The sequence below is a fragment of the Somniosus microcephalus genome, chromosome 11 (genome assembly GCF_052327205.1).
Source record: "Somniosus microcephalus isolate GS21.2 chromosome 11, FLI_Smic_1.0, whole genome shotgun sequence".
In the NCBI taxonomy this organism is placed as follows: domain Eukaryota; kingdom Metazoa; phylum Chordata; class Chondrichthyes; order Squaliformes; family Somniosidae; genus Somniosus; species Somniosus microcephalus.
This window is the reverse complement of record NC_140997.1, coordinates 227,364,424-227,380,363: the sequence shown is the minus strand read 5'-3', so window position 1 is coordinate 227,380,363 and position 15,940 is coordinate 227,364,424. Positions and strand designations below refer to the sequence as shown.

Here is a 15,940-nt window from a genome sequence, read left to right as displayed (position 1 = left end):
GCTGTGCGGCGCTCCAGGGAACCCAGGCAGCCGGCTTTTCAATACAAATACCGCGCATGCGTGGTATTTTGAATGGCCTGCGCAGCCCCGTAAAGGGGCCTCACAGTGCCAAACGAAATTCAAAGGAACATTGACGTCCACCCATATTTGGCGTGCGCATGCAAATAATGGGTTAATGACAGGAGTACGCCATATGGTGTATATTCCACCAATTACACCATAGCAACACTGGATATCAGGAGCATTGCTGCGTTCCTAGCAACCAACGTTGCCAAGGCAGCAGGAGGGCGGGGTTTAAGATTTGCATTCCTCCAATTCTGGCCTCTTGTGCAACCCAAGGTACGTCACAGGAGCGATTATCAAACAAAATTTGGCTCCGAGCCACATAAGGAGGTATTAGGGCAGGTGACCAAAAGCTTGGTCAAAGAGGTAGGTTTTAAGGAGGAGAGCGAGGCGGAGAAGTTTATGGAGGCAATTCCAGAGCTTAGGGCCCAGGCAGCTGAAGGCACGGCCGCCAATGGCGGAGCGAAGAAAATCAGGGGTGCGCAAGGTACCAGAATTGGAGGAACGCAGAGATCTCGGGGGGGGTTGTGGGGCTGAAGGAGATTACAGAGATAGGAAGGGCCGAGGCCATGGAGTGATTTGAAAACAAGGATGAGAATTTTTAAATCGAGGCGTTGCCGGACTGGGAGCCAATGTAGGTCAGCGAGCACAGGGAGTGATGGGTGAACGGGACTCGGTTACTGATTTTGTATCTGCCCCAAAAGAATCCATAGTTTCTTTAATGCCTTTGCCACAACTGATGGAGAGACTGGGAGCGCAGCACACCGTTTGAACAGCAGTAGTGCCACAGACCATGGTTGAATGAGATTTCTTTTTCCTAGAAGAAATAATACATTACTGCCCAAGACCGTTACTGAATATATTGTTAAATAACTTACTTTAGTGTTCAACTAAATTGTTCTACAGGTAGGTGCAACATGAAGCTGCCCAAAGACTCATCAACCAATCCTTAAGAATATTAAGCAGAAAGAGGATCCTCACATCCGAATACAGGAAACTCTCGAACTAACGGCACCCAAACAACCGGAAATCTCGGTTAACCGGCAAAATTCAGGAGTAGGTTCAGTTAAGTTTTTCTTCATATTAGTGGCTGTTTCTTGATTCTTGGCTGTGTAATCGGGGGTTCCTGCACTTGTTGCTAAGCAACAGGGATGATTGGTCTGTGGCCGGGCTTCTTGCACCTGTTGCTAAGCAACAGGGAAGCCTGGATTTGTTGCTGTGTACGAGCTCTCGTACCTTTTAACTATACCTCTCTGTAATCCGGACTTTTTGATAAACCGGCACCACGCCGGTCCCGTCGGTGCCGGATAATAAAGAGTTTCCTGTAAATCAAAAAAGAGAATGCTGAGATATTCCAGCATCTCACTGTTCGCTCAATGTGCTTGTCGTTACCAAGTGACTCCAATTGTTTGTTGAAGCAAAGCAGCACTTATAGGGTACAGCACAGGGTACTGTAGTGGTTACAAAGCTGGACTGGCAACCCGCAGGTTGGGAGTGGGCTGCCAGATTGTCGGAAAAACCCAACTGGTTCATAATGTCCTTCAGGAACACAGAATACACGTATCATTTGCAGGGAACAATACTGAATGAGGCGGAGAGAGGAAAAGGTCTTGTTGTTATTGTGCACAGATCACTGAAGGCTCATGACCAATGTAGAGAAACTGTAGCTACAGCTAACAGGGTATTGGGTTGTATTAACAGAACCATTCAGTATAAATCAAAGGGCACCATTCTGTCACTGTACAGGTCGCTGGTCAGACCGCATCTAGAGAACTGTGCCCAGTTTCTGCTCCCCCAACATGGTGGGTGATGTAGTGGCCTTGGAAAAGATCCAGAGGAGAGATACAAGATTGATTCCGAGCTTAAAGAAGCTCAGCTACTCAGATAGGCTCAAGGATCTCGGTCTATTTACTTTAGAGCAGCGTAGACCGAGAGGTGACCTGATAGAGGTCGATAAAATAATGAAGGGGCTGGATTGTGTGCCTACTGAGAGATTATTCCAGTTTAACAGATTGGGGAGGACCAGGGGACAGGAGTTTAAACTGTGGAAGAGTGGGAATAGACCGGATGTTGGGCGGTTCTTGACCCAGAGAGCAGTGAGCCTCTGGAAGGTGTAGCCGGCTGGTGGGGTGGGTGCTGACTCTCTGTATCACCCTCAAGAGGGAGCTGGACCGGCTCCTGACCGGGGCAGAGATCCCATCATATAGAAGGCCAGTGTCTTTATAGAGCACACTGGGTCCGTGTGATCTTCTGGACTGGTTTCCATCGCCTGAGGGGGTTGGAGAGGAATGTTCCCCAGAGTATTGTTTTCCCTTTGTCCCTGGGTTTTTCCCACTGTTTTTCTGCCTCTCCCAGGAGATTACCCGGTTGCGGAGGGAGGGAAGGAGTGTTTAGTCATGATGCCCCGGCTATCATGTTGTGTGGGGCAGGCTTGATGGACTGAGGGGGGGGGGGGGGGGGGGGGTCTTTTCCTGCCCGTAAATTACATACGTTGTGGGAAGGAAACCTGCCGTCCCCCTACCCCTATCCATAGGAACATAGAAGATAAGAGCAGGAGTAGGCCATTCGGCCCCTCGAGCCTGTTCCGCCATTCAATGAGATCATGGCTGATCATCCAAATTCAGTACCCGGCCCCTGCCTTCTCCCCATATCCCTTGATCCCTTTAGCCTTAAGAAATATATCTAACTCCTTCTTGAATATATTTAATGAATTGGCCTCAACTGCCTTCTGTGGTAGAGAATTCCACAGGTTCACCACTCTCTGGGTGAAGAAATTCCTCCTCATCTCAGTCCTAAATGGCTTACCCCTTATCCTTAGACTGTGACCCCTGGTTCCGGACTCCCCGACCATCGGGAACATCCTTGCTGCATCTAGTCTGTCTAGTCCTGTTAGAATTTTATAAGTTTCAGTGAGATCCCCTCTCATTCTTCCGGCCGTCTCCAGCGGTTGGCTTCTGAGGCGGCTTGCCAAGTTTGAAGAAATAATTGCTATGGAAAAAGGCCGACCTCCTTCTGAGAGCCGTGTGGGATGGACAAAAAATACGACCGTGCCTCATCCAGAGAACAAATGAAAAGGAAAGGGTGTGGTGGAGAGTTACGCCAGATGTTCTGATCCATGTTATTTTGATATCGGTGGTAACCCGTTTTCTAGATCATGGCAATCGCAAACTGGATTGTTAAGTATCTCCACTTACCTGCAGGCCTTGTGAGCCAGCTTCTCCTTGGTTACCCTAATTAATAAACACAAGGTTACTCAACCTTCTCAACACCTCAGCAAATGCATTTGTTTCATCAATAAAATTAACATGCACAAAAATTAACAATCCTTTCCAGTAACTCTCACTTCAATGAATGCCCCTCGATAAGGCCCTGCAATGGACTTGCCCCCTCTTCTATATTTCATTTACCACCCGCCCCTACCCCCCATTCCTAGTTTTCTCCTCTTCTCAAGCAGTGGGATTTTGCTGGGCCATGTTTTCCAACGGTCACCCTCGGACACCTCACCTAAATGTCCATTCTTTATGAACGAGCCTAGACATCGAGTTGCTGCTCAGCTGTGGGGAAGCATCACCGCCGAGCCTCACCCTGTCCTGACATGGGGCCCCAAGGGAGAACCTCAAGGATTTATTCCCCCTATTTCCTAGGCCAGTGGCTGCGACGGGGAAAATGCCACTTTGAACAACCAGGAGTGGCGTTGCAAGGCCCAGAGTCAATGTGCCCAGCAACTCAGGCGCCCTGGACTGGCAGCGTCCAAAAATACTCCTTAAGCACGAGCTGAGCACAATGGTTCCATGTTGGCATCACTGAATTTATTCTACTCTCGACTCAAAAGTTTTGTTTTTCTAAGGGCAAGACTCTTAGAGACATTGAGGGTTCAGAAGGGCTGGGGACAAAGGGCAGAGGTCAGTTAGAAACATAGAAAAATAGGAGCAGGAGTAGGCCATTCGGCCCTTTGAGCCTGCTCCGCCATTCAATATGATCATGGCTGAGCCTCTATCTCAATACGATATTCCCGCTCTCTCCCCATACCGCTTGATGCCTTTTGTGTCTAGAAATCTATCTATCTCCTTCTTAAATATATTCAGTGACTTGGCCCCCACAGCCTTCTGTGGTAGAGAATTCCACAGGTTCACCACCCTCTAAGTGAAGAAATTTTTCCTCATCTCAGTCCTAAATGACCGACCCCGTATCCTGAGACTGTGACCCCTCGTTCTAGACCTCCCCCCAGCCAAGGGAAACATCCTCCCTGCATCCAGTCTGTCCAACCCTGTCAGAATTTTATACGTTTCCATGAGATCCCCTCTCATTCTTCTAAACTCTAGTGAATACAGGCCTAGTCGACCCAATCTCTCCTCATACGACAGTCCTGCCATCCCAGGAATCAGTCTGGTGAGCCTTCGCTGCACTCCCTCCATAGCACTCCCTTTCTGTTCTGCGAATATGAATCGCCAACAGATCCGCTCCCAAAAAAGGAAGACCTTCAAAGGCGAATCGTGATGAAACCCGAATTTCCTCAATAATCTTCTCTCCTCCTCCTCTCGTCAAGGGATGATTCCTTGCTGGGATATGGTTCTGCAGGAGATGATCTCCCTACTTGCCCAAGTGAGTCTAGAGTGTCCACAGGCTATGGGGTGAAAGAGGAGATACCTCATAGCCAAGCCCAATCCTATCCCCAACTTAATGCCCACACAGGTGCACTTCCGGCAGGGGTCACTGGATAGCAATGAGGGGGTCGAGCCACTAGCTAATGCTGTCCTCTTTAGAACATGGGCACTTGTAGAAGTGAAAATGTCAAAACTGAGATTAGTAGATTGTTGTTAGGCGAGGGTATTAAGGGTTACCAAGGTGGGTAGATGGAGTTAAGATACAGATGAGCCATGATCTAATTGAATGGCGGAACAGGATCAAGGGGCTGCTCCTGATCCTGTGTCCCGAGTAGCCCTGAACATTGACTGGGATTGTCTAACTCAGTACAGACCAGGGAATCAAAAGTGGGACCTTTCTGCTGGCCGTGGCATAGCTACTGACTGTGCTATTCTTCTTTAAGGAAGCTTCTTTACTTCTCTTTTCCACTGGCTAGATAAATACGGGGCCCTGTATCTTTAAGTGGAAGTGTATTTGCTTTTTTAAAAATAAATAAATGTTACAGTGACAGTCCACAGTTCTTAGCTCTATGTGGAATTCCCTGGGCTGCTGAGGGCCTTCAGCCAACATCACAATCTTTCAGTGTCTTTTCAAATCTTCTTTAACAACTCAACTCTTCACAAAACAGCTCTTCAAAGGGACGCTGCATTCAGGAAACGGCGCCCGGCATATCTCTTCTCATTTACCTCCAAACGCAGAACGCAACCGGACCGGAACGCACCGTTGAGTCACCCGTGAACAATGCCTCACCACGACAAAGATCGTGCTCGTCCCCTCCCTCCAAACGAAATAAAGACTTCCCTCTCCCTCCGAACCCCCCTTTAGCCCTGTTCTAAATCCACCCCCCCCCCTCTTCTCTGTAGGTGCTGCTGCTGGCTGCGGTCTGGTTACAGAGAGGGCAGCCACTCTCCAGCATCTACCAGAGTGGCCAGTCAATGGGTTTTGACAGGCTATTTGATCGAGGGTGTTGTGGGGGGATGCGAAGGAAGAGGAGGAATCGCGGCACAGCCTGATCTTATCCTTATCCCCCGCGCACCAGATTATGATCAGGAATGAAAACCCTGTCCAACTTTTAATTTTCCCCCTTCCCCAGCCCTGGGTTGCCCAGGCCAACTTCAACACCGTCTGCCTCGGTCCTGACTGCTCTCAGCGAACCCAGCACAGGCCAGAGTTCAAACACGGGGGGGGGGGGGGGGGGGGGGTTTCCTGGACTGCTTTGGTTTCAACTCCACAACCAGGCCGCGCATTCAACCCCTCGGCCATGGGGAGGCGCTCCGATCGCCTTTTCCATTCCTGCAGTGCCCCTTCGAAACAAAGCCTAGAAAGTGGTTAACTCCAAAAGCCGACGGTGTTCTCGTTATAGAGAAGCCAGTTGTGTAAAGAAGCATTATTATCGCATGCAAAAAAATGCGGCGGTGTAAAGCAATGCTGGCAACCTACCGGCCGGCCTAGTACTCCAGGGAAGCCTGGTAATCCCTGCAAACATTTGAGTCATGCCAAAAAGTTAAGAAGGAAAAAAAAGAGAAATTGTCTGAGCAAAGCAGGTTGACTATCTACAATCTACACTTGAGACTTACAAGGCTGTAAAATGAAGGACTGATAAAATGGGTGACAGAAACCAGACTTTGGTGGCGTTTTACAAGACGGAGACAGAGACAGACGCAGACAGGACTGGAACCACATCGCAATGTCACGCTTAATGCCTGCTATATACCAGCTCCTGGCCGCTACCTTTAGGCTTACTTGTTGCTACTTTGCTGTCCCATTCTCCACTTGATCTTCTCCCTGGCTGCGTAGGTGTGTCAAAGTCAGGTGGGTTGGATTATGCCTTCTCGCCGGGTGTCTGGGCGACATGGGTGGCGTTGCTGAGGTACCAACCGGTAGCGGCAAGAACGACAGCCGGATTTTGGAGATCTGATCCATACATTTCTTTTTTAATGCTCTTTCTCTCTCTCTCTCTCTCTCTCTCTTTTGCTCCCTCACACTCTCTACACTTACACACACACATTTACTCTCCCAAAGCAGCACGCCCTGATTCCTTGCACCAGCGACCTTTGTCTCACTCTCGCTCCTCCAGGCAGGTCACCTGCCAGGTGTGAAGGGCGATGTTGGCATCATCCGCAGCCTGGCAGACCTACAGACTGGCACAAGGAAGGGAAATTTTCCAAGAAAATAAATCCTTGGGTCAAAGCATGGCTTCACTTAAAAGTCTGGTAACCATTAAGAATGCATCAGCCTGTGCCAGTCTCATACATCATTTGCAGGCAGCGTGTAACTCTTTAAAGTCGACACTTTCAGAAATACAGATGAGATTTCTGAAGCTCAGCTCTTCTGTATTGTTGCTGCCATTTAGCTGATGGAACGAACTCAACCAGGAAGACTGGATAAAATTATTTGTAAAATTATGAGGGGCCTAGATAGAGTGGATAGGAAGGACCTATTTCCCTTAGCAGAGAGGTCAATAACCAGGGGGGTATAGATTGAAAGTAATTGGTCGGAGGATTAGAGGGGAGTTGAGGGGACCTTGTTTCACCCAGAGGGTGGTGGGGGTCTGGAACTCACTGCCTGAAAGGGTGGTAGAGGCAGAAACCCTCATCGCAGTTATAAAGTACTTGGATATGCACTTGAAGTGCCGTAACCTACAGGGCTACGGACCAAGAGCTGGAAAGTGGGATTGGGATGGATAGCTCTTTTTCGGCCGGCGCGGACACGATGGGCCAAATGGCCTCCTTCTGTGCCATAAATTTCGATGATTCGAGGATGTAGTTTCTCCTTACTTGCTCTATCAAAGCCCCTCATAATTCTGAATGGCTCTATTAGGTCTCCCCTTAACCTTCTCTGCTCTAAGAAGAACAAACAGTCTCAGGATAAGGGGTCGGCCATTTAGGACTGAGATGAGGAGAAATTTCTTCATTCAGAGGGTGGTGAATCTTTGAAATTCTCTACCCCAGAGGGCAGTGGGTGCTCAGTCTTTGAGTATATTCAAGACAGAGATCGATAGATTTTTGGACACTAGGGGAATCAAGGGATATGGAGATCGGGCAGGAAAGTGGAGTTGAGGTCGAAGATCAGCCATGATCTTATTGAATGGCCGAGCAGGCTCGAGGGGCCGAGTGACCTACTCCTGCTCCTAATTCCTATGTTCTTATTCCTGGTTTGAGCTGCCTCCAATTTTCCAGTTACTAAACTGAATCACGAGCAAATCAGGAGCATCGTGAATCCGGCCTGCTGCCTCCGCTCCTCGCTCCCATCGAACGAGACTCCACACCATGCAAAATGGACCCTTCTATCTCAATGCCAGGAGCTGGATATATACGAACAGGCCCACGGAGAGACTGTGACGTTGACGCGACTACTATAGCAGAAGCAGCTTTGCAATCCAGTGGTTGCAGCCTTACAGAGAGTCATTACTGTTAGTGCACGACAGACCAGACACAAAGGTCTAACAATGGCAGCGAGAGTCATTGCCCTGGGAATGTCCTGGAGCCCATTCCAGCACCAAGCCGACTTATTTGATGCTTTCAAGGCTAATTTGCTTTACTTACGGGAAGGCCAGATTGCCCTCTGTACCCCGGACGACCCTGAATTTAAAGGAAATAAACGACACGTGACAACAGAACAAATAACCTGGTCACCCGAGACATTCCTCATGGAGACACTCCAATGAATGCGGCTTAACAGCAATAAAGCACGTTGCAAATGATCTATGTAATGGTCGCAAGTTAGATTTCAGCTTCATTATATCTCATTGTTCAACAGGTACCTGCTGATTTTAACACACGGTTTTAAGCCTCGATGTGCCAACGAGGCATACCTCGCACCTATAGCCTTACTTAATCGGTGGAGTCATTTGTTGGTGTATCAACCAGTCAGGCACAGAGTATGATGAAGGTGTTGGTGTGGCAACGCAATGGTAATGAATGTTTGCGAGATTTTACTAAGGTTGTTACTGCTGTGACATGAATCAGCCTTAGTTAAGTGTTTAGGGATATGTGACGGAGTTAGGGACGGAGTGGCTGATCTGGTATGTTGAAGATACTGTATCAATTTAATAAATACTGAAGGGCCCTAGAGAGCAAACAAAAAATGAGCAATCAGGTTAAAAGAGGGAGAACTATAGCGAGATAGCAAGCAACACAGAGGGTAGAAAAAGAGGGAGAGAGAAATTTAGGGTAACCGAGAGAGAGCGCAAGAAAGATAGAGAAAAAGGGAGATAAAGAGCAACAGAGGAGATGGAGAGCAAGAAAAGAGATAGAGAGGAACAGAAAGGTAGAGAACATGAGAGTGATGGAGAGCAGCAGGCAGAGAGAGAAACAGTGCAACAGAGAGAGAGAAAACAACAGGAAGAGAAAGAGAGCAACAGAGATGCCAAGATAGAAAGAAAGAAAGATAAGAATGAAAGAGGGATAGATATAGTGATAGAGAAAGTTTGATTATTAGAGAGAGGGCAACAGGGAGATGGGAGCAAGAGATAGAGAGAACTGGAGATACGGGAGCAAGAGGCAGAAAGATAGAGAGAAAGAGAGAGAGATAGAAAGAGAGAGATAGAGAAAAAGGGCGAACAAGCAAGATGGGAGTAAAAGAGAGAGATAAAGAGCAAGAGATAGATGGATAGAGATAGCGAGCAACTGAGAAAGGGAGATAGAAAGAGAAAGTTTGAAGTGAAGATAGAGAGAAAATGGGAGCAAACAAGATGGTAAAACCTGTGGCTAAATGATTACCAGACCAGGGGCTAAATGTCTTGATGTCTGTCGCTGCCGTTACTTGTAAAGCGGGTCCAGTACAAATCTTTCACTGTTTAATGTGTGCACGAGACTTGGTGCTAAACATAGGGGTTCGCAGAGCTTATTCAACACAGCAAAGACTTAATCACAAAACAACTCCCAACAAAGCTTGTATTAACTCTCATCACCTAGAAAATCATTTTTTTTTAAATCATTAAAAAAAACCATCGTCACGGTAACATTGCTGAGCGACAGACCTGAATCGTGTCACGGAGTTAACAGAAAGGACAAGGTTTTACAGGGTGAGACATGTAACAAAGGACACATCGTTATCAAACAAGTAATGACAACATAGAACACAAAACCCCAACAGGCCCGGTTTGGATGAAAAAATGCAAAATGGATTTAAAGGGGCATTGTCGTCACCGTGAAAACCAATTTTATGTCATTAGGAAGGGCCGGTGTGTGATAAGGGGCCCTGCTCTGCTGATTTGCAGGATGGTTTAAAATGAAAAATAACATCGTTTGCAGCATTGAAACAGAGAATGCTGGAAACACTCAGCAGGTCAGGCAGCATCTGTGGAGAGAGAAACAGAGTTAACGTTTCAGGTCTCTTGCACTGTCCCAATGAAGCTCAACGTAAACTCGAGGAACAGCACCTTATCTTTCGATTAGTCACTTTACAGCCTTCTGGACTCAACATCAAGTTCAACAATTTCAGATCATAATCTCTGCCCCCATTTTTTCGGATGGCAGGTGCTGATTCTGCTGTTCCCATTTACACCTCCTCTAGACCCATCTTTTGCTCCTTTACTTGTCCCATTACCATCTCCTTTTGCCTTGCACCGTCATCCCTTCTGTCATTTAATCTCTCCGGCCTTCCAGCCTATCACAGACCTTCCCTTTTGTTCTTTCCTCCCCTCCCTCGCCACTTTCGCTGCCTCTGTTCTTGCTTAGAAACCTGCTACACCTCTAATATTTTCCAGTTCTGACGAAAGGTCATCGACCTGAAACGTTAACTCTGTTTCTCTCTTCACAGATGCTGCCTGACCTGCTGAGTGTTTCCAGCATTTTCTGCTTTTATTTCAGATCTCCAGCATCCGTGGTATTTGGCTTTTGTAATAGTTTGTAGCATACTTTACATACGAACATGTAAAAAAAAGTGTGCCTAGCCGATCGATAGTCACCCTGCCAGATAGACAGTGCACCCTTGTGAGCAATGCTCGCTCCTAAGGGAGGGTAACATCCTGAGGCCAATTTCAGAAAACTTCCCAAGGCAATCAGGGCGGGTTTCTCTTCTGTACCTGCTGTCAGGGTGAATGAAGCTTTCAACCAATCGCCAGCACTCCTCTCATCTGGACCACAATGCCCCTTTAACCGGCCTTACTGATTGGCATTTACTGTCAGCTTTTAGTATTTCAAATCCACTGGGGGTTGTACCTGTAACACAGTGTTCCTTTAACAAAATAATGAATTCCTGATGCAGCGAGCACGATAAGCAAGATTGCCTCTCGCTTTTGGCAAACAAAGCTTTTAACAGAATCGCAGTCAGATGATGGATTAAACAGCAGCATCCAGTATAAATTTTTATGAGCACTTTGTTTTTTTTTTCTCGTCTGAAGGCATTAGGTAACCTGGGGTGTGGTTCCACAGTTACTGACAGCCCTCCAGTGCCTCACACAAACGGCCATTCTTTGTGTAGCAGCCTGAATTTTAGTGAGCTATTCAACCGTGAGGGCATCACGGCCGAGCTCAAAACACACACACACACACACAGACGCAGCACAGCCCAGGGAGTGAACGTGGCGCTCCCTTCTTGTTCCCAATGGCTCAGCGCACTCACTCTCGAAGTGGCGTCAGCCGTGGTCTCAGTCGGTAGCACACTCGCCTCCGACTCAGAAGGTTCGAGCCCCACTCCAGGGACTTGAGCACCTCGTCCAGGCTGACCCTCCCAGTGCCAGTACTGAGGGAGCGCCGCATGGTCGGAGACGTTAAACCGAGGCCCCCGTCTGCTCTCTCAGGTGGACGTAAAAGATCCCACGGCCACTATTCGAAGAAGAGCAGGAGAGTTCCCCATGTCCTGGCCAACAGTTATCTCTCTTTATCTATCTTTGTTCTCTAAAAAACCCCAGGCTGGATAATCCTGTCCCTACTCCTGAGGCTAAGCAGATGTTCAATGGTCTCTGACATGAATCTTGTCATTCATGTGAAAATGACTTATGTAATAATACTGAGCGGCCTATGGGTGGCGCTGTCCAGGGAGAGTATAAATACTCAGGCACGGGCCCAGCTTGTGCAGGACATTCTTTAACAGGAACTAGTGAAGGACACAACTAGATCTCCATGTTGAAAAAGTTGATTAAAGCCTTGTTTAACACTCAGACCAAGTGCCTAGTAGTTTTCTTACGTCAGTCTCCTGATGCTCTGGATTGACAGCGGAGTGTAAATCTCCAGTTCCTCTCCTTTGGGAGACGCAAAGTTAATGAGGTCAATAGAAACGTTTTTGTTTTTAAAGACTGTCCCATCATGGTTTTTTTTCGCGATTTCACGAATATGCGATTTGAGTCAAATCAGGGGCATGTATGAAATACACTTTCCATATGCAGCACTTCCAAGGGCGATAAGTGTGGCGTTTTTCCCCAGGCAAATCCCGCGGCCTCTACCGCCGAGAAGGACAAGGGCAGCAGGCGCACGGGAACACCACCACCTCCAAGTTCCCCTCCAAACTTAGACATATATCGGCCGTTCCTTCATCATCGCTGGGTCAAAATCCTGGAACTCCCTCCCTAACAGCACTGTGGGAGCACCTTCACCACACGGACTGCAGTGGTTCAAGAGGGCGGCTCACCACCTCCTTCTCGAGGGCAACTAGGGATGGGCAATAAATGCCGGCCTTGCCAGCGACGCCCACATCCCGTGAATGAATTCACCGCCTAAAAATCGCCTAGAATGCCAGAAAGCGTAGAAGATTCCCGATGAATGAATCATAGAATCATACAGCACAGGAGGAGGCCATTCGGCCCATCGTGCCTGTGCCAGCTCTTTGAAAGAGCCGTTCAATTAGTCCTACTCTCCCCTGCTCTTTCCCCAATAACCCTGAAAATCTCTCCTTTTCAATGAAAAAATAAATCTTTAAAATTTTGAGGGGTCGTGTATGTGCTTGACCAAACATATCAGGCGAGATTCAGGACTCCACACTCTCTGCGGGAACGCAGGGTGGAGTATCGGGGCTAGTTTTGCAGCCCTGGCTCCCTCCTCTGCGCTGTTTGCCGTTGGGAGCAGGGAGTTTGCGGGATACCCTTTTATGCATATCGATATATTTATGGGACGTAATGCAACACACCACCAGTTTAAAAATGACAGATTAAGGATAGTGCATGTAAATGTGAAAGTCCCAAACTGACAGTAAATCCCTCTCAGCAGGCCTTTTACAGTCCGGCGACTCACACAACTCTGTGATAAATGGTCCTCGACTCCGAGACAGACCGCTGTCAAAATATCAGTTATAACCAAGGTAGCTTTTTCTGGTGCTGCATATCTCCACAGTGAAAAACAAACACAGCATTAAGCTTCAGATACAAGTGTAGCATCAATCGGATTGACTGGCGTATATTCACTTATTTAAATTAATATTTACAGATTTTCTTTCCTCCACCTTCCAGCACTTTCTCCATGCCGCAGTTGGACGGTAGGGGGCTGCCCGGCGCCTGGGCATTTGGTTGATGCTGCCGGGAGATTGGCAGGGTGTTGACTGGACTCTCCTGGATTCTCCTCGCCCGTCAACTCTTCCCTCCCTCCGACTCTCCCCTCCCTCCGACTCCCCCTCGCCCTCCAACTCTTCCCTCCCCTCCCTCCGACTCCCCCTCCAACTCTTCCCTCCCCTCCCCACCCTCCGACACTCCCCCCTCTCCCTCCGACACTCCCCCCTCTCCCTCCGACACTCCCCCCTCTCCCTCCGACACTCCCCCCTCTCCCTCCGACACTCCCCCCTCTCCCTCCGACACTCCCCCCTCTCCCTCCGACACTCCCCCCCCCTCCCTCCGGCACTCCCCCCCCCCTCCCTCCGGCACTCCCCCCTCTCCCTCCGACACTCCCCCCTCTCCCTCCGACACTCCCCCCTCTCCCTCCGACACTCCCCCCCTCTCCCTCCGACACACCCCCCTCTCCCTCCGACACTCCCCCCTCTCCCTCCGACACTCCCCCCCTCTCCCTCCGACACTCCCCCCCTCTCCCTCCGACACTCCCCCCTCCCTCCGACTCGCCCCTCCCTCCGACTCGCCCCTCCCTCCGACTCGCCCCCTCTCCCTCCGACTTGCCCCTCTCCCTCCGACTCGCCCCTCCCCTCGAGTCTCCCCTCGTCCTCTGACTCCCTCCTCGCTCTCCGACTCTCCCCTCGCCCTCCCTCTCTCCCTTCATCTCCCTCTAACTCTCCCTCCGACTCTCCCCTCGCCCTCCCTCTCTCCCTTCATCTCCCTCTGACTCTCCCTCCGACTCTCCCCTCGCTCCCCTCATCTCCCTCCGACTCTCCCCTCGCTCCCCTCATCTCCCTCCGACTCTCCCCTCGCCCTCCCTCTCTCCCCTCATCTTCCTCCGACTCTCCCCTCGCCCTCCCTCTCTCCCCTCATCTCCCTCTGACTCTCTCCTCGCTTTCCTTCTCTCCCCTCATCTCCCTCCGACTCTCCCCTCGTCCTCCCTCTCTCCCCTCATCTCCCTCCGACTCTCTCTCCCTCCTCCTCCTCCTCTCTCCCCTCCTCCTCTCTCCCTTCCCCTCCCTCCGACTCTCTCCTCCCATCCCTCCAACTCTCCCCTCATCCTCTCTCCCAGTGCTGAATTTGGGAACTCCATCGGGGGTATTTCAACCCCACCCCCTCCCGGCGGGGAAGATGTGGGCGGGACGGGAGGGGTTAAGATGACCGGGGGAGAGGGTCGAGCCGTGTTACCGACACATTTCCCTACCCCCGCCATCTTAACTTACCTGAATTCAGGCACGGGAAGGCCGCCCGCCCCAGAGGAGCAGGGGCCTAATTTAAATGGCAAGGAGGCGTCCTGATGATGTCGATTCCTCCACTGCATGTTGGGGAGCGTTTCTGTGGGTCCCCAGTAGCGGCCTAACCCTTCCCCTCTTCACCGGCATTTCGGAACAGCTTTGGGCAGGAGTCTGTTCCTGGGCTGGTAAATGAGACCTGGGGAGTTAAAATCTTTGGGACCCACGCCCCCTGAATCATGTCCCAGGTATAAAGGCTACTTGTCCCTCTGTGGTGCAGGAGGCTGGTAGTGCAGTGTACTGCACCAGTACTCACCCACACTCAGGCACAGGTCACAGACACTGCGCTGTAGTAATAGTATTAATGAAGGAGCTGGTGTCTTTATATGCCATTTTAGCAAAGGTGTCCCCTGTTAAAGTGGGTTGGCTTGAACTTTCTCACTCTGACTGAAATACTGCGCAGAGGAACTTTACACAAATACGAGTTGTGAATAATACCACACGATTTCAACCCCATCGATCCGTAATTTTTTTTTTGGTCTCACTGTGAGAGAGTTACTTACGGGTTTTCCCTCTGGTCCTGTGGAGCCTGGTTCCCCTGGGTTCCCCTGAAAGGCAAGATCGAACGGGTGAGAACAAGTCAACAAGCTGAGTTCCTACTGTGAAGTCTGCCTTTCAGCCCCTCTAGCCAGTCCTGTCACCAGCCAGTACAAGAGCTGCTGGAACACCGTTCGCGAAAGAACATAAGGATTAGGAGCGGGAGTCGGCCATTCGGCCCCTTGAGCCTGCTCCACCATTCAATGAGATCATGGGTTGATCTTCGACCTCAACTCCACTTCCCCGCCCGATCCCCCTATCCCTTGATTCCCCTAGAGTCCAAAAATCTGTTGATCTCAGTCCTGAATATACTCAACGACTGAGCATCCACAGCCATTTGGGGTAGATAATTCCAAAGATTCACAACCCTCTGAGTGAAGAGATTTCATGTCTGGATCTGTTGTAGAATAATTGACAGCAATCGATTGCCATGATCAGTCAGCAACTCCATTATTGTTGTGACTACCAAGATGGTAGAAGGCGACCTAGATGGACCTTTGGGTCTTTTTTCGTTCAGCACTTCAGGAGGTGAAAGTTGACAGCTAGTGTCGCAAGCTATTCGACTACTGGGGGCATCACAGCCAAGCCTGGTCCAATCCTCACCTGGCAATATCAGCAGCAGGGAGACCAAACGCAGATTGGGTGACCGCTTTGCGGAACACCTCCGTTCAGTCCGTAAGGGTGACCCCGAGCTTCCGGTCACCTGTCACTTTAATTCACCGCCCCATTCCCACTCAGACCTCACCGTACTCTGGCTCTTGCATTGTTCCACGGAAGCTCAGCGTAAACTCGAGGAACAGCACCTCATCTTCCGATGAGGCACTTTACAGCCTTCCGGACTCAATATCGAGTTCAACAATTTCAGATCATAACCTCGGCCCCATTACATTTTTACTTATATTTTTTATCCACACCTTTGTATTGGTTT

At 49.5% G+C, this 15,940-nt stretch overlaps 1 protein-coding gene across 1 annotated transcript in view; it reads right to left on the bottom strand.

The window, feature by feature from the left end:
• The window catches only part of col7a1 (collagen, type VII, alpha 1), a 418,430-nt gene that overhangs the window by 71,547 nt on the left and 330,943 nt on the right, over positions 1-15,940 (bottom strand). The window contains exons 85-87 of the mRNA XM_086000010.1: positions 14,979-15,023; positions 6,148-6,183; positions 3,258-3,293 (exon numbers count right to left, since the gene is read on the bottom strand). Of these exons, the coding sequence (XP_085856136.1) occupies positions 3,258-3,293; positions 6,148-6,183; positions 14,979-15,023 (117 nt within the window). The remainder of the gene's footprint in view (positions 1-3,257; positions 3,294-6,147; positions 6,184-14,978; positions 15,024-15,940) is intronic.